Source organism: Aspergillus vadensis, assembly GCF_003184925.1.
Source record: "Aspergillus vadensis CBS 113365 unplaced genomic scaffold BO88scaffold_4, whole genome shotgun sequence".
Lineage (NCBI taxonomy): Eukaryota > Fungi > Ascomycota > Eurotiomycetes > Eurotiales > Aspergillaceae > Aspergillus > Aspergillus vadensis.
The window spans coordinates 101344-118096 of record NW_020292042.1 but is presented as its reverse complement, the minus strand read 5'-3'; the positions used below and the strand labels follow the sequence as shown (position 1 = coordinate 118096).

The window sequence follows — 16753 nt, the reverse complement described above, 5'->3', positions numbered from 1 at the left end:
ATCTGGTACCGTGTCGACAGTATCCTCTGCCCCAGGACCCACAATCCTAGCACCATCTACCCATCTACAGTGAGCAGTCATGCAACCCAAGCCCCGGCAACGTGATTTACTCACCAACTAAAGACAACGCGGGTCGGGTACATATTTTCCATGACCTCGTATCGAATGAGCCAAGTCCAAGTAGTCCGGGTCTTCCGAGAGGGGAACACCACTGACTGCTGCAACATTGTAAGACCAGCAAAGAGATGGCGACACCACTCACCACCATCATCATTATGACTCTCATCAATATAATACTACTCACACCATGTCGGACTTATATTATACATTCAATGAGACTGTCGTGCTCAGCTACTTGGTCCACCCGACTTTTTGCCTTGCACTACCACCATCCACCACTCCCCATCTTGGATCACTGCCACTGTGTGACAATGGCTCGGTATCCGCGCTTACTTTCTAATTTTCTGTTGGGAGAGGGGGGCTTGGGGGTTTAAGGAGAACTGCTGGTAGTGAAGTGGTTCCTATCCTCATTTTCTCTTTGATCCATGTGTTTGTGATGGCTTCATTGATGATGGTAGTAGTCCAGTAAACAGTCATCTCACAATATCTCCTTCATAGGGGTACTATCATTACTAAGTAAGTATATATTTCTTTAGGATTGCTGTGCGGTGTGCTTGTTGAATACTATCCAGTCGAGCCTTGATTAGTATTCATCTAAACAGCGCTCATCATATTCATGTTACTGGTAGAAGGATAATGGCACGAAGAAATTCTCCGTGGTAATTATTTAGAATATATTTGACAATGATGGTCTCAATAGTCGTGGTATAGGACCGTACCGAACCCAATCCGCCAGATTAGATCTGTGCTTAGTGTTTGGCAATAATGTCGCCATGCAGATGAGGGATTGCCGGCGGCCATGTGTAGATTGACATTTTGATACTTGTGTAGTTTTTGGTATAGTTTCAGGCTCCAGCGGGAGGCGTTCGTTCCTGCCTCATAATGACATCACCCCCAGTGTGCATACAAATTCTACTCAATCATATTATCTTCTCTTCTAATTGTTGCATTGACTTTCTCTAGCAACCCAGTAATTGACATATTGCTATAAAACAAAAACCACTCTCGCATCATGCCGACGAGAAGAGTTCAAGACAAGACGGGAGAACAGATCAACGAAGGAGACTACGTGTATACAAGGTATCGTGGAGGAACCCACGAAGGAGAAGTAAGCCTACAGTTCCCCCTCTCGGAGCCATTGTCGTTGAACGACTTATGTTAGCTTCACAGTTCAGTAATTAGTCTTAGCACACGGCTAACTGAACAAACCCAGGTTGACAAGGTCGTTACGGACGAGGCTGAAGCACATGAAGAAGAGGTAGCCAATCCACCCAAAGTAAGCAAGTCCCCGCAGACCAGACTCGAGGCATCGGGCACATGCGGCTGACGGTCCTTTTTCACCCCTCTCAAAGGTCATCTTTCACGATCAGCATGGGCATCGTGTAGCACATAATCCGAAGACTTTGGATAAGACGGAATGAAGTGGGATGATGCTGTCGGGGCGGAGCCACGGAGGTCTGCGGGGTTTGTGAGATAATGAGGTCATTCAGAATACACCAAACACTAATGGATCGAAAACCTCTTGGATAATACTGAAGCAATGACAGCTGGATGTTGTTGGCTTTGTGGTGGTTGCACTTGTGGTCTTCCCCGGACTGCATTGCAATGCAGATGACTCGAGCCTGGGGTACTGTTACAGTGCTTTGGGTTCCCAGTAGCGATTGTATATCCGGGGAACATTGGCGCTGGTTTGGAATCTCAATTGCTTCTTCTATCCTTTCTCAACCACCTGCTTCCTCCAAGCTGTATTCTCGACAAGGCCCTGGAGCAATGGCACATCAGCATCAGCCAGTCACTCCTGCTTAAACCGTCCAAAGTACCGGTCCAAGAAGCCACTGGGCTGTTCATACGTCGCAAACATGGTCATTTGACCATCATCTCCACGCTCCCGTTGCCCGTCACCGATTTCCTCCGACTGGAAATAGAGTGGCGACAGGGAAATCAAATGAACCGCTGCAGACGTTGTGCTTTGGACCAATTGTATGACAGATACCTGCTGATTAGCTTCATACCCCATATATTTTCTATCAATTCAGGATAACCTGCGCAGGCTCGGAGTTAGTGGCAAAGCATAAAAGTTGCCTTACTTTACCGATATCTCACGGGTGGCCCGCGGCGTGGGAGACCGACCATTTGAAGGTCAGACAGAATGCTGACCCTTGAGTGATAATGCAAATATCCTCAGTCAGACGCATCCAATTGCTCCAATGTCCGGTAACCATGGGCTTGCGCTTCTGATGTCTAGACTGCGACTGGATCTTGGCTCTCTCCAGGTCAATACCGCAAATCAATGACGGAGGAGTAATTCAGCATATGAGACCGAGGCCTGTCAAGAAGAATCGGAACACTCTGCGCTGTCAGATACGAGGCACACTTTTGCTGGCTATATCCGTCAGCAGTTTCTCTCTGCCCGGTAAGCGCATTCATCGCGGGTGCACCTCTCAAGTCCTCATCGTGCATCGCTGAAACTGCATAACATGCGGCTGTCTGCCCTAGCTAGACATCTCCTTTCTGGGGTACTCTTGAGCCCTGTATGCCTCTGCATCTCAATTCCCCAACAACAGGCGCCTGTGCCAAATTCGGAACATGATCTTGTCTCAATTTTGTCGAATGCAGCCAAAGATCCCCTGGTGAATAAGAGGGTATCGTCTGTGGCTGCAGGCATCAAGTCAGGTCTTGCGACAAACGAAGTTTTGCAACAATCTGGAGATGAGCAGGTGCAACTGGCACTGAAAAAGATCGAGGCAATATTCACCAAGAAGAGCAGCTCGACAATGCTGGATTTTGCAAAAGACATAGTGGCCTCCGGCCTAGTTCCTCCCAGGATCCTCACCGTCTTGAATGGTTATTTGAACGCCAAAATTAACTCGGCTCATAACCTAAACCCCAACCTCAAAAGCGGGAGTATATACCCATCTAAAACAACCGAAGATGCACCGTATTCCATTCCAGAAGCAGCTCTTAGAGAGGCTATCTATATGCCATCTGTCTTCCCAGGGGAGAACAATAGTGGAAGGAAACCAGTGATCTTGGTTCCAGGAACGGCCGCACCTGCTGGAACATCGTTTTATTATAACTTCGGAAAGTTGGGCAACGCTATCCCGGAAGTTGACGTGGCTTGGGTCAATATCCCCCAAGCCTCTCTGGGAGATGTCCAGGTTACCGCTGAATACATCGCATATTCCATTAACTACATATCCAATCTCTACCAGTCCAAGGTTAACATCATCTCTTGGTCCCAGGGCGGGTTGAACACACAGTGGGCCCTCAAATATTGGCCATCCACCCGGGCTTCAGTGGAGGATTTCATTGCAATAAGCCCCGATTTCCGAGGGACTGTTGAGGCCAGGCTGGTGTGCCCCTGGCTTGCGGGGATAATGTGCACCCCCGCACTGTGGCAGCAGGGGTGGGACGCTAAGTTCGTTCGCACCCTGAGGGCACTCGGGGGTGAGTCGGCGTATGTTCACACAACGACCATCTACTCTTCCTTTGACGAGGTTGTGCAGCCGATGGATGGAGACCAAGCATCCGCCATCCTCCAGGATGCACGTGGAGTTGGCGTGTCCAATAATCACTTACAGTCTATTTGCGCCCACAAGCCCGCAGGAGGATTGTACACGCATAAAGGAGTGCTATACAACCCACTTGCATGGGCGCTTACCATCGACGCGCTAACTCATGATGGGCCCGGTAACCCTTCGCGAGTCAACGTCACCACCGTGTGTCAGCAATCAATTCCCCCACAGCTCAATCTGGACGACTTGCTAGGAACAGAAGGACTTTTACTAGTAGCTCTGTCGGAAACCCTGAGGTATAGGCCGAAGACATTCGCGGAACCCGATATCATAAGCTATGCCGCTTCAGCGCCCGGAGTAGGGGTGAAATACCGGACATGAAGGATGAAAAGTTGTAGGCAGATAGGTGGTCACTGCACGCCATACGTACACATCTGTATTTAGGTTTATACTTGGCTACAGCCAAGCACTCTCTGCGCAGGCCAACGATCACTTCCCAGAAGGGGATCCCTGTGGCTCGAGATGAGCTTGACCTTATAGGCTAATGCATTCGTTTCACGGAAGTCTTCAACAAGTGGATCAGTCCCAGCCGGAAGAACTGAGTGGCAACCGTCATCGTCTCCCTCACCCGAACTGTATTGGCAGAGATCAACCCACCGCAACGGAATTGGCGGAACTGTCGTTCAGTGTATACGTAGTCCACACACAACCGAAACCGCCTGACCCAGGCAGGAAACAGGGAATAGGTATTTTCCACAATTTCTACTCCAGTGCTGAGAAGTCATGGTCGCAGACCAAAACCTATTTGCCATGATTTGGTAGATCGATACTTTGCACGTCCTAGATCGTGCAACGAACAGGAGTTGATCGCAGCAAAGATGAATATTGGATGGCTGGACGAAAGCCAATTCGAGGATTGTATAACCATCACGTGGCTTGTCAGGTGGTCACGCCAGTCCATTTTCAATTGCACACCTCCCTCACCTCGCCAATTCAAGCGACTCTTATCTTTACTCCATAGCTTGTTGGGCTACCCCGGACATTGTGCATCGTGACCTCTCAGGAATCAGGAACCATTTCCAGGGGCCCATCAGAGATCGAGAAAAGGAAAAAAAAAAAAAAAAAAAGAGTCTCATTTTTTATCCAGATCCTTCCTTCTTCCCCCTTGCACCACGCATACCATCATACCAGATCGCCCAAGCTACGGAGCAAAACTCAGCTCACCACCACCGGTGCTAACGGAGAAGACCCGCTGATCAAAGCAAGCGTATCCATGATAATCACTAAGATAATCTGTCTGGGACGATGGAAAAGAGAGCCTATATCTATGGACTGCCGATCGCTTCTCCTGGATGGAGTCGGCGGTTAGCCTGAGGCGTCCATGGGTCTAAGAACTTTGAACTGGCAAATGACACCGACACCGGCATGCCATGAATTCTCTCATTCGCCAATCCGCCAGGAATTTTCTCCCCAGGCGGCACGGTTCGCTCGTGGTTGCGGGTAACCGGATTGGAGACTCACCATAGAACTCTTTCCAGAAAAGTAAGTCTTAGACGGCCAATTTCGCTTAGTGCGCCAAGTCCGTGGGAAGAAACTGGGTGTACGTGGACCGTCGCCAATTGACAACTGATTTTGCGGGTAGAATCAGATAACCGGCCATAGCCATGGGTCTCCCAATAGTCCATTCAGCCACACACTCGCGACTCAGTCGGTCTAGATCTCCGGAAGGGGTAAACTCGGGGTGGAAAAGAGTTTAATGTTTCATGCCCGAGGTCCGAATCAACTCGGGGTTAGTGGCGCTGCTGCTCACATACATACTCACATAACGCAGCCTCCCCTCCTTCCCCTTCCACGTAGAGGGAGGGAACAAGAGGGTTTGGGGGTGGCGGTTCAGAAGATTCGATATATTCACACCTCCAGCGTAGAATCACCGGGTCAAGTCGCTTCATTTGGCGTGGCCACCCAGTGGGATCATGGGATGACCCGTCCACGAATCTGGGCGACTTCCGGCTGCACCTTATCCAGCAATCAGAGCGTCTCCTGCGCTGATGAAGTTCGCAGCGTGGCCCGCAGCTCCACTGTCCGAAACGCTGCCAAGAGTGTCCGCCTCGTCTGATCGTCAGCGGCCGTATCAGCACTTACGTTGTCACTGGCCGTGCCCGACCCAAATTATGGAGAATCCGTAATGCTTTGCGGAGTCTTAGCCTCTCCCAATTTGTGCTGGCTCATGGGATTCCGTTTCGACGGTGTCGTGGATGGGGTGTGCTTGCAGGGGGCACCTCCATACTTGACTACTGTTCCCTGCGCGCCAGGGAGAAGATCTTTCGGATAGATACCCTCGACCGACGTCCACTTGGCTGCTTGACAGACAGCGACCGTCTGTCTTAATGACCCGGTCGCCTCCCGCTGTCCTCCTTCCTTCCTTTCCGCTAATCGTTGCCCTTTTCCCTAGCTAATCGTCACAATTTTCTTTCTTGGGGGAGGAACTCTTCCTCTCCTAGCCACTCCTTCAAAAAATGTTGTTCTTCTGGGTTCTGTTGTTTCTTTCTTTTCGCGGGATTGTCGCGGAGGCGGAGGCGGACGATGATTTGATGTCCTTTGTGACGGTAGGAGAATTTCCAACGTACTTATATTTAAATGATCTTCTTGCTGACGAGCAGCCAGCTTCCGGAAGTGAGAGCATTGAAGTTTAATGTTGCATACTACGATCGCGAATCGGTTAGCCCAGGCTACTGGTTCGTTGCGCCATATGGCGTGATTGACCCAGAAGCTCCCACGAAGCAATGGAAGCCTTGCCAAGTTGGACCCTACATCTATGATGCAGATGGCGTACGTTTTCTCATTCCTTATCCCAGAAATTCATTTCCCCCTTTCGTGAGGAAAGGGATGTCTCTCAAAAATGAGTGAGATCCCCGAAAGGAGTAAGTAGCTTACTAACCGGCCATACGTAGACTCTGGTTTGGGCCGGATCTTGCATGTTCGACAACCGCAACATTTTCGATTTCAAAGCCGTCAACAATATCGACGACAAATCTCATCTGTCCTTCATCCTTCAGCATGGCTATCAGGATGGTGGTAGGGACAAAGGATACGGATACGTTCTCGACCAAAACTATGAGGTCGAAACTGCTGTGCCGGTGACCAACGATCTCGCAGCATTTAACATGCACGAGTTCAATGTCCTTCCTGGTGGAAAGACTGCTTTAGCTTGCGCATACCGCAACGAATATGTCGACCTGGGAGACCTCGGTCGTCCCAACGAGTACGGCTGGGTTGTCGCCGGTGGCTTCGTCGAGCTGGACACCGCTACCGGCGAAGTCCTCTACGAATGGTCTTCTCTCGGCTACATCCCTATTCACGAGTCCGTGAAAGTCGATTCTCGCTCGCCGCCGGCTTCCCAACCCGGCTGGGATTATGTCCACGTGAACTCCATTGACAAGAGTACGACAGGAGACTACCTTTTGTCTGCGCGATTCACGAGCACCCTCTACCTGATCTCCGGCGAGGATGGACAAATCAAATGGCGCCTTGGTGGGAAGTACTCCGACTTCGTTCAGGACTTCACCTTCTCCAAGCAACACCACGCACGTTTTGTCGAGTCCAACGCCACCCACGCCGTTGTCTCCTTCCTGAACAATGCCTCTGATGAGGCCGAAAACGAGGAAGACACATCCGCAGCGATGTTCGTGCAGATCGACACCACGACGACCCCCATGACCGCGCGTCTACTCAAGCGCTACAATCGCCCAGACAACGGCCTGACCCGTCTCCGTGGTAGTGTTCAGACCCTGCCGAACGGAAACGTCTTCGTGGGCTGGAGTGAGCAAGGCATGCAGAGCGAGCATTCGCCCGACGGCAAGGTCCTCATGCAAGGCCGCTTCGCATCCACCCGCTTCTCGACCTACCGGTCGTACAAGTTCCCCTTCGTCGGCCGCCCCAACACTCCTCCGGACGTGATCGCCTCCGTCTACGGTACCGATGAGACCGACCTGGCGACAATCTTCCATGTCAGCTGGAACGGTGCCACCGACATCGCTACCTGGAACTTCTACGCACGAGCTGACCGCCACGGCATCCCCGTCTTGATCGGCAACACGACCAAGTTCGACTTCGAGACCATGTACATCGCAGACGGCTACCTCGACTGGATCTCCGTCGAGGCCGTCGACAAGGACGGCAACGTCATCGGCTCCTCTCCCATCCACCGCACCGAGACCCCACAGAACTGGCGCCTGGCCGGCTTCCAGGGTGACACGAAGCCTACCGCCGATGACCCGACCATTCTCTACGGCCCCAAGCAGGCCGAGGTGGAGGAAGATGTGGAAGAGGTGGACCCCAATGCCGAGGCCAAGGAAGCAGCCAAGCAAGCAGCCATGGCCGTGGATAAGGCGTACGAGGTTATTCACGGAGTCGGTGGCTTGTTGATCTCTGTTCTGGTAATCTGCTCCGTGGGCGGGCTCCTGGCAGGCGGTTATTGGTTCCTTCGTCGTCGTCGTATGCAGGCATACCACGAGGTTCCGTCCGAAGAGGGCCAGTCCTTGACAGAAGTTGACAGATCGCGGGAGTAAACCCGAAAAAAAGAGAGGGAAGCATGCTGTGGATAGAAGATGATATGGGCGCGGACAAGACTTGGGGGTTTGCTCGCTTGTTTGAAAGGGCATTAAGGAAGGAAAAAGAAAGGAAGGAAAGACGGGTCATTATCTTTTGCATATCGCGGGCGTTCATGCATGTCTAGACACCCACACCATTTTTGTACCGTATATTCCCCCCTTGACGACTGACGTACATATTGACTACATTTAATTGGACTTGCATAAATAGACAGCCAGTATCTTTGATTCAACTCAACTGAGTGGTATTTTCATTTTTGTTTTTCTGTTTAGGGTATTGAGAAAAGTAACGAATCATAGAAACATGTTGCGGTTATCTCATGAAAACATGAATGAGTAACTCGAAAAAGAAGGAAGGAAGAAGGAAGGAAAGAAAAAGAAGAAAGAATATCACCGATCAATCCTTTCTCACCCTTCGAACACACCCTATTGATTTTCATCTTCTCTATCAAACTGGCCAGGACATGAACGAAAGAGAGATATCAGTCATTTCCATCAACCCGCAATTCCATGAAAGAGCAACTCAACTCTCTAGCTAGTCGTTCATCCTCCCTGATCTGAAACGCCTTAGGCTTCATGAACCGTTTTTCCAACGTTTTGGCCATATTCTTCAACTTCTGTACCCCAAACCTCGGCATATCGAGATTGATACTCACGACGTCCAAGCCACCTTTACCTTTGTATTCCGCAAAGGCCATCATTGGCAATGACCATGTTTCGCCGATCTCGAGGCTCATAGGCCAGTCACGGATGCGGAAGTAGATGTACAAGACTTGCAGTCCTGAACAGCACCTCACCAAGTTCTCACATGCCATTGTAAAAGCCCAGTCACTTCGGACTTTGTGGATACGATGCTCGGTTAGACTTGGTTCACTGTGCATTTCCTGGTTGATTTCGACGTGTCGAATTGCAGGCTGTACTTCCGAGGGGATGGTGTTGAAGAAGCGGTTCATAGTCCTCGTCGAAGTGAAGACAAATTGGGTAGTGGAGTACAGCCACCAAAGGGTGTCGCAGTAGATACTGCGACATGTAAAGACCAGTGCTATGGGCACAGGGAGTTGACTTTTCCGACAGGGGTCCTGGATTTGCTGTGTGATGGGATCGCGCGATCGAAGGGGGTTGTGGTAGAGGCGATAGTACATTCTTTTTACATGTTTAGTCGGATCTTTCTCGCTTCTTCTTATGAGCTCGACACGGTGAGACTCAAATATATGGCCATATATCTGGTCTCGAATTTCCGGTGGGAGCCGTTGAAACGGCGAGGGTGTCTGCGCTACTGCTTTCCCTTCGGTCGAACTGGAAGATTGACGTTTGATACTGAAATATGGAGCTGTAGACATTGTGGTAAGATGTCTGGAGTTCTGGGTTCTAGTATTGGCTGGAAACTTCTTCCTGGATCTGCGGCCTCTGTAGTTGGAACGACTACGGCCGGGAGCTCCATTACTGTCTGGTGCTCCCCTTGATGGCTGAAAGTTGGCTGTATACATTTGTCCTCTAGAACGACCTCTCTGACTTTGGTAGATATGCGATTGTCCTCCGCGGGACTGGGTGTGTTAGTGTGTGCATTGCATGTTGGGAGAGATCACTCACGTTCAAAGGATGGTGCTGTTGACCTCGGGGGAAAGGCTGAGAATGTACAAGAGGCTGTGAATGCAGAGCTGCTTGAAAGTGACCTCTGGGTGCTCTAGGTGCTCTTGCATATGCACGATGGTTTCTTGGAGCTGGGGGGTGAGGATGGAGCATCTTGCTGGGGGGAGACTGCACGAGCAGGGAGGAAGAAGCTATGAGATGCCGAGAATGTTGGGGTGAATGAGACAGCTAGAAGACAATGGGATATGGTTGAAAGACGTGCAAGGATGAGGCGATACAGGTGGTGGTAGCGAGCAATCGTTCACTAAATTGAGGACGAGTGGCAGCGAGAGATCGTTCACTTGATGAGATGCTGTAGATGTGTGTATTGATGTGATGATTGTTGGCAAGAAAGAGATGTCAAGAGGTGAATGTATAGTATCCTACCTGTCCATGACCTTTATTAGATGCCACAGTACAATGAACCAGAGCATTCAAGTAATGGTATGTAGAGTAAATGAAAGAGAGGAAGAAGATGAAGCCATACAAGTGGAAGTAAGTAACACCACTCTCCGATTGTATAGATCAGGCCATCCGCGCTAGTCCCAAAGTAGCGAATGCGAGATGAACCTCAACTTTCCTTTTCCTGCTTTTCTTTTCCTCTCCTTCATCTGGCTTTGTCCTCTTCTGCGTTCAACTTCTTTGCAAGTCTTGCAGTTTAGTAGCTCAATCTGTATTATCATCAATTTCCCTTCAGTTCCCTCTAATACTTCAACCTCATCCCCCAGTCCTCACCCCATCCCATCCCTCCCAATGTCTATCAAGTCACTACTACGAGGAGCTACACTGCCGCCCGTGGTGGCCCCCCACCGACATCTCCGACTGTCTCTCCTCCATCGCCCCTATTCGTCCTCTTCTTCCCTCTCTTCTTCCTCTTCCTCCTCTCCTCAATCCTCCAACAACCCTACCCAATACAGCCGCTCCAACTTCAAAGTCCTCCCCTTTGTTGCCCTCTTTGCTGTGGGCACCGGTTCCTACGTCTTACTCGTGAAATCCCGCACCGGCGTGCATAAACCCAAGCCCGGTTCCAACTGTATGTCCCTCTTCTCTGTACCTTAAACCCACACCACTGCCCACCACCACCCCTCTTTTCCCCTCCAACAATAACAACCTCCCCTGTCTACCTACCAATCAACGAGCCGACAAACAAACAAACAAACAAGCACCTAAGCTAACTACCTCACCTCCCTTCCTCCCCAGAATCCGATCCCACAAAACCAACCATTACCACCACCACCACCACCACCAAAATGACCACCCAACCCCGCTTCTCCCCCGCCGATATCACCGTGGTCTTCATCCTCGGCGGCCCCGGCAGTGGCAAAGGCACACAATCCAGCAACCTAGTCCGCGACTACGGTTTCACCCACCTGAGCGCCGGCGACCTCCTGCGCGCTGAGCAAGTCCGCGAAGGCAGCCAATACGGCGACCTCATCAAGACCTACATCCGCGAGGGCAAGATCGTGCCCATGGAGATCACCGTCGCATTGCTGTCCAACGCCATGGCCGACGCCCTGGCCTCCGGCGAGAAACAACAGCAAGCGGGTGGCCCCAAGCCCCGCTTCCTCATTGATGGGTTCCCCCGCAAGCTCGACCAGGCCGTGTTCTTCGAGGATACCGTGTGTCCGTCGGAGATGACCTTGTTCTTGGATTGTCCTGAGGAGGTCATGGAGACGAGGTTGTTGAAGCGTGGAGAGACCTCCGGTAGGGATGATGATAATGCGGAGAGTATCCGGAAGAGGTTCCGTACGTTCGTCGAGACTAGTATGCCTGTTGTCAAGGCGTTCGAGGAGCAAAATAAGGTGGTTTCGGTGACGGCGACGGGATCGGTCGATGAGGTGTATGAGCGCATTCGCGAGGGTTTCAAGAGTAAGGGCATTAATCCTTTGTAAGGTTGGTTTTTTTGGGTTCTGAAAATATTATATCATGTGTGTATGGTTGGGTGGTACATAGATGGATAGATGGTAGGTAGATACGTGAGAGCCACATTGATGGGTAGTAAATTTAACTACATCATATCCTGATTACTACTGTATATATATATATGTGCTTATATCTGAGTAACTGAAGTTACCCTTGCTGCACCATCCCATATTGGTCTATGTATGTATAAAGTAGTACTTGAGTAGTACCTGGGAATATACATAAAAACTCAGTTACACACTCGGCATAACTCGTATCATTGTCAGTCAGGCTTTCCCCCCACCTTCTCATGATGAAATGTGGATATAAACCTGTCTAGAATCCAATAGCTACCATGATAAATAAAAAAGAGAAATAAAAGGAAATTTGAGCCCGTGAGATGGAAATAAAGGGAAATGGGGATAAAAAAAAAAGTGTAGACACAGCAGAACATTAACATAGAAAGAACACCTTCCAAGCCCACAACTCACAACAACACACAGAAAACTTTTTATTCATTCATCCCAATGTGTATGCTTCTCTGTGTATCAATCAATCATTCAACCAAACGGTCATCAGTCCTTTACTCCACGGCAACGGCCTCCGGGGCAGCGGCGGGCGCCGCAGGTGCTTGCTGCTGCTGTTGCTGTTGCTGCTGCTGGTTGTTGTTGTTGTTGTGACGGCGACGGTCACCACCCTTCTTGTCGTTACCCTTGCCCTGGGCAGCCTCCTCGGCAGCCTGGGCCGCCTGCAGCCCCTCGCGAACAAACCGTTCCCGCTCGCTGCGAACAACACCCAGCACGTTCTCCAGGCTGCGGCGCCAGACCATCAGGCGACCCTGCACCTCGGCCCACTGCTTCTCGCCAAAGACACGGTAGGTGGCCCGGTGGACCAGGAACTCGGAGCGCAGCTGAGACAGCTTACCCTCGACGAGCCCAGCGCGGATGGTGTCAATAACCCACTTCTCGACATCGGTGAGCTCCACACGGAGGGCCGTAGCGATCGTGGCGTAGGGGAGGGAACGGGACGGGGTGGAAGCAGCCAGGGAGGCCAGAGTGAGCAGGCGCATCTTGTTCTGCAGGGCCTCGCCGGCCTCAGCCAGAACGCCGCCGGAGATGCTGGCCAGAGGGGTAGCGGAGATAAAGGCCTCGTAGGCGTCGAGGGTATCGGCGGTGAAGATCTCGAGCAGCTCAAAGAGGGTGCTGTCGCTGGACCGGAGGGTCTGGACGGCGTCGGAGGCAGTCAGGGGGGTGAAGTCGAAGACAGCCGGGTGGGTGAGAGCGGAGGTCAGGGCGCGGACAGCGAGATCGCGGGCCTCGGGGGAGCTGGCGTTGGCGGCAGGGATGGTCTGCAGGGCCTGGACGACGTGGGTCTGAGCCAACTCAGGGTCACCAGAGGCCTGGGCGGCATCGGCAATGGCGAGGTGCAGGCGCTGGGCCTCGTCGGCGTCCAGCTCCCAGGCGGCGAGCCAGCTGGGCAGCTGAGCGGCCAGCTGGGACTTGAGGGCGTCAAAGGCAATGGACGAGCTGGACTGGCGGATGACAGCGACGGTAGCCAGGAGAACGTGGTAGCGGCTGGAGTCGGAGGGAGCAAGGGTGTTGAAGATGGTGGACAGGATGGAGATGGCCAAGGAGGGGCCGAACTGAGGGGAGGAAGAGATGGGTTTGGCGAGGTAGGTACAGATGCGGGACAGGAACATATCCGGGTCGGAGGCCTGGTGAACAAGGTGGACAAGAAGGTTGTAGGCGGAGATGATCTCTGTATAATAGAATTCATTTCGTCCGTCCGTCAGTCTCTGGATCAACGTTTCGTGTATAGAGGGGTGTTCTATCGATAATACGTACCCTTCTCGGGGGCGCTGTTCAGGACAACGGCCGCGGAGACCAACTTCTTGAGGACCTCATCGCGCTGCTTGCGGTCGGGCTCTGCTTCGGATTGTTCCTGCTCACGAAGGGGCTGCAGAAGCGGGGAAATCTCGGACTGGAGACTGCTGGAGGCCTCGGACTTGCGCAGGGCGTCGATGTACTGGGCGAACTCGTCGGCGAGCTCGGTGAAAGAACCCTCGATGAGGAGGGTGGTGGAGGGGGCGGGCATGGTGGGATGGGAGGTTGTGAGAAAAGGGTGAGGGGGGAAAAGGGAGGGAAAGAAATCAAAGGAAGAGGGAAGGGAAAGAGGGAAAGAAGCGAGAAGAGGCTTTGGGGAGTGATCGAATCGACTTGGTGTTGCGAGACTGACTCTGTGGAAGGGATTTGGGCGGTGGAGAAAATTCAGTGTGGGAAAAACTCTTGGCGCCGCTGCATCGGGAGATCGTCTCGACATTTACTACGGAGTACTATTATTGTTCAATTACTTCAGAAGTCTTAAACAACAATCACAACTTTTTTTTTTTCTGGTTTCATTTCATACTAATCAACTCAGTACTCAATCTGCAATTATTACAAGAATAACTCCCAGGCGCGCTTGGGGGAATCGTACGAGAATAAAATAAAAAGAACCATCAAGTCGTAGAACATGCAACTGCAACTGGAATCCTCCTTCTTTTCCCCGGCCATCATTACAACATCTTCCCCCCCCTCTTCTTATTACAACACGGCCAATTGCGACCCCAATGTGATTATTACATCCAGCAATAACAGTACTCCCCATCTCTCTTTCACCCAAGACTGATCATTTACAGAATCAGGCGCAAACCAACGAACAGCACGGTCGCCAACAGGCCCGTGGCGTGCTCCTGAGCCAGACGCATCGCCGCGTTGGCAGTGGTAGAAGACGAGCTGCTGCTGCTGGTGGTAGAGGCGCTCGATCCACTGCTACCCGAACCGGTGCTGCTGGACGAGCCCGTGGACGTGGTCAGAGAGGCGGCCGTCGTGGTGGTCGAAGAAGTAGTGCTTGAGGCCGACGCATTCAGCGTGCCACAGTCCTTGTCGCGCGTCTCCTGGCACTGTTCCTGCTCATCGAGAGAGGGCGAGTCCTCAATGCACTGAGCGTAGGTGGCCTCGCAGACAAAGAAGGGGATGGTCTGAGTGTACTCCGCGACATCGGCAGTGGAGCCATTGGAGCAGACGCAAGAGAAGTCCAGGGTGCTCTGCCAAACCGGTTAGCGGGTGCAAGGGTACAAAAGTGCCGAGAGTGCTGGTGCCACCTACCGGATCACACGAGTTGCTCGTAGCAACACCTCCGCAGATTTCAGGGCAAGAGTTGCGCTCAGCAGTGCACCAGGAGTCTAGAGGGCAGTAGTCAGTAAATGAGTGCTGGTCATGCATCCACCAGAAGGGTCTTACTTCGCTCCGACAAGCTGATGGCGCTGATGTTGAAGTCGCTGGGAAGAGTGTAGTTGCTGGACGCGGTGGCCGCGACAGCCAGAGACATCAAGACGAGAGGAAGCATGGCGAAAGAGCTACTGCTGGTAGAGCTAAGCAGGAAATGCAGGAAGTAAGATAGATTGTTGGTGAGGTATGAGATGTTTATCTGGGATTGGATAGTCTGGCAATGAGATAAAAGAGGCAGACAATCAATGGATGGATGGAATGGGAGAGGAGAAGGAAAGAAGAGAGACCAGGAGGAGAAAGAAGAAGAAGAAGAGGCAGCAGAAGAATGGAAGAGGAAGAGGAGAAGAGAAGAGAAGCGAAGAAGAGGAAGCGACGGAGGGAAGAAAGAAGAAAGCCGGCGATAAGAGGACAAAACGGGAAGGGGCAGCAAAAACAAGACAGGAATTCCGGCTGTTTATTTATTTTAGTCTGATTTATTTTATTCGAGCAGCAGATTCTTGCTTCCGGGACGTGAATGAGAACCAGTGGAGGAGAGCGATTGGATGCGTTTAAACTACTAGCAAGTAGTATAACTAAAGGAACTAGATAGATACTGCTGCTAGCTGGACTAAGTACTACTAAGGACTGACTGGGTCTGCAGGAGGAGAGACGGTGCAGGAGTCCTGATCATAATAATTATAATAATAAGAAACAATAGTATAATAATAATAGTACTCAAACTAACAGATAACATCCATACGTCGTGTGTTTCAATTCGAAAGCAAATTGGAAGAGAGTCGATAATCATCTCTGTCTGTTTCTCAGACTTTCCCCCTCATTTCTGGCTCCAATTTCCCGTTCCTTGTTTTGGTGCAGCGACGGACTCATGATTTGGCCGGCGATTTGTTTGTTGCCCTACGCGAGGGATGCTAATTAACCCTCGAGGAGGAAGTCGCAGACTTGCAGATGCCCTGTCTGTTTTCCATTGGTCCACCTGCAAGAGAGACAAACTCCTCTCCAAGACATACTCAGTACTCACCACAGAGACAAGAGACACCAATAGAAAAGTAAAAAGGCAAAGGCAAAAAAATTGGAGAATTGAAGAATTTTCTACCCAATTGTCGCTGCCTGGAATGTGCAACAATTCTCCAATTTTTTTTTTCTCTTCTACTATTTTTCAGAATTTCCCCTCTTTTTTTTTACCTGAATGGAATGGCATGAGAGAATGCTGGCGGCTGGTTGATCCGGGATATTCGGTGTGAGTGAGTCCCCTCTTGGGGCCCTCGCAGGTCTGATTTCTCCTCTTTGTTATCGATTCATCCCCGGTAGCGCCGTGAGCTAAAGTGACCGGCGCAACAGATGAGTGGCTGCAGAACTGGAGCCTAAAAACTAGTCGAGCGTTAGTCGCGACGGGCGTCCATGGCATACGTAGCTCGGGCTTCAGGTGATTTCCAAATGTTTATCCAGCCAGTCAGTTCGGCAGAAGGGAAGCAAGCAGTCTTGTCAATTCTTGTCCGGTGTGTCAGGGGAATGGTGTTGATGGGATGATATTAATAGTCATCATCAGACAACTACTAGCAAATAATTGGGCGTGGCGACGGAGATATGTTTAGCCAAATATGAAGTCGAATAAATAGATAGTGGTTTTTACTGTATAGAAAAGAAGTGAGCAATCCTGAATGAAAATGAATAGGATTTACTCCGCTTTGCTTTTGCCGAATTCAAGGCT

The 16753-nt window shown here is 51.1% G+C and overlaps 7 protein-coding genes across 7 annotated transcripts; 3 read left to right on the top strand and 4 right to left on the bottom strand.

The window, feature by feature from the left end:
- The first annotated feature begins 2367 nt into the window (after window positions 1-2367).
- Window positions 2368-4098, top strand: BO88DRAFT_202539 (putative lipase). The gene has a single exon (XM_025701870.1). The coding sequence runs from the start codon at window positions 2598-2600 to the stop codon at window positions 4014-4016; it is 1419 nt and encodes a 472-aa protein (XP_025565750.1). The 5' UTR covers window positions 2368-2597; the 3' UTR covers window positions 4017-4098.
- Window positions 4099-6151: 2053 nt separating this feature from the next.
- BO88DRAFT_334142 (uncharacterized protein) lies at window positions 6152-8203 on the top strand (the record flags this gene model as incomplete). The annotated part of the gene is made up of 3 exons (XM_025702789.1): window positions 6152-6241; window positions 6300-6464; window positions 6587-8203. The coding sequence occupies 3 exons, from the start codon at window positions 6152-6154 to the stop codon at window positions 8201-8203; spliced, it is 1872 nt and encodes a 623-aa protein (XP_025565749.1).
- Window positions 8204-8714: 511 nt separating this feature from the next.
- BO88DRAFT_476326 (uncharacterized protein) lies at window positions 8715-9585 on the bottom strand (the record flags this gene model as incomplete). The annotated part of the gene is made up of 1 exon (XM_025711926.1): window positions 8715-9585. The coding sequence occupies one exon, from the start codon at window positions 9583-9585 to the stop codon at window positions 8728-8730; it is 858 nt and encodes a 285-aa protein (XP_025565748.1). The 3' UTR covers window positions 8715-8727.
- Window positions 9586-10994: 1409 nt separating this feature from the next.
- On the top strand, window positions 10995-11914 carry ura6 (uridylate kinase ura6). Its single transcript, XM_025701869.1, has one exon. The coding sequence runs from the start codon at window positions 11125-11127 to the stop codon at window positions 11764-11766; it is 642 nt and encodes a 213-aa protein (XP_025565747.1). The 5' UTR covers window positions 10995-11124; the 3' UTR covers window positions 11767-11914.
- Window positions 11915-12200: 286 nt separating this feature from the next.
- On the bottom strand, window positions 12201-13996 carry BO88DRAFT_402255 (PCI domain protein). Its single transcript, XM_025706054.1, has 2 exons — window positions 13621-13996; window positions 12201-13534 (listed from the first exon to the last, which is right to left on the bottom strand). The coding sequence occupies exons 1-2, from the start codon at window positions 13868-13870 to the stop codon at window positions 12360-12362; spliced, it is 1425 nt and encodes a 474-aa protein (XP_025565746.1). The 5' UTR covers window positions 13871-13996; the 3' UTR covers window positions 12201-12359.
- A 373-nt stretch (window positions 13997-14369) lies between these two features.
- BO88DRAFT_402254 (uncharacterized protein) lies at window positions 14370-15663 on the bottom strand. The gene is made up of 3 exons (XM_025706053.1): window positions 15058-15663; window positions 14923-14999; window positions 14370-14861 (listed from the first exon to the last, which is right to left on the bottom strand). Exons 1-3 carry the CDS (start codon window positions 15161-15163, stop codon window positions 14448-14450), a joined length of 597 nt encoding a protein of 198 aa, XP_025565745.1. The 5' UTR covers window positions 15164-15663; the 3' UTR covers window positions 14370-14447.
- Window positions 15664-16162: 499 nt separating this feature from the next.
- On the bottom strand, window positions 16163-16652 carry BO88DRAFT_402253 (uncharacterized protein). The gene has a single exon (XM_025706052.1). It carries the CDS (start codon window positions 16448-16450, stop codon window positions 16202-16204), a length of 249 nt encoding a protein of 82 aa, XP_025565744.1. The 5' UTR covers window positions 16451-16652; the 3' UTR covers window positions 16163-16201.
- Between the last annotated feature and the right edge of the window lie 101 nt (window positions 16653-16753).

What these genes read in the sequence shown, in the direction of transcription:
- BO88DRAFT_202539 (XM_025701870.1), top strand. Translation starts at nt 2,598, where the DNA reads ATGCGGCTGTCTGCCCTAGCTAGACATCTCCTTTCTGGGGTACTCTTG.
- ura6 (XM_025701869.1), top strand. Translation starts at nt 11,125, where the DNA reads ATGACCACCCAACCCCGCTTCTCCCCCGCCGATATCACCGTGGTCTTC.
- BO88DRAFT_402255 (XM_025706054.1), bottom strand. Translation starts at nt 13,870, where the DNA reads ATGCCCGCCCCCTCCACCACCCTCCTCATCGAGGGTTCTTTCACCGAG. An exon ending in GAACAGCGCCCCCGAGAAGG is followed by an intron (nt 13,535 to 13,620) that starts GTACGTATTATC and finishes TCTATTATACAG; the next exon opens with AGATCATCTCCGCCTACAAC.
- BO88DRAFT_402254 (XM_025706053.1), bottom strand. Translation starts at nt 15,163, where the DNA reads ATGCTTCCTCTCGTCTTGATGTCTCTGGCTGTCGCGGCCACCGCGTCC. An exon ending in CATCAGCTTGTCGGAGCGAA is followed by an intron (nt 15,000 to 15,057) that starts GTAAGACCCTTC and finishes ACTGCCCTCTAG; the next exon opens with ACTCCTGGTGCACTGCTGAG. An exon ending in CGAGCAACTCGTGTGATCCG is followed by an intron (nt 14,862 to 14,922) that starts GTAGGTGGCACC and finishes CCGGTTTGGCAG; the next exon opens with AGCACCCTGGACTTCTCTTG.
- BO88DRAFT_402253 (XM_025706052.1), bottom strand. Translation starts at nt 16,450, where the DNA reads ATGCCATGGACGCCCGTCGCGACTAACGCTCGACTAGTTTTTAGGCTC.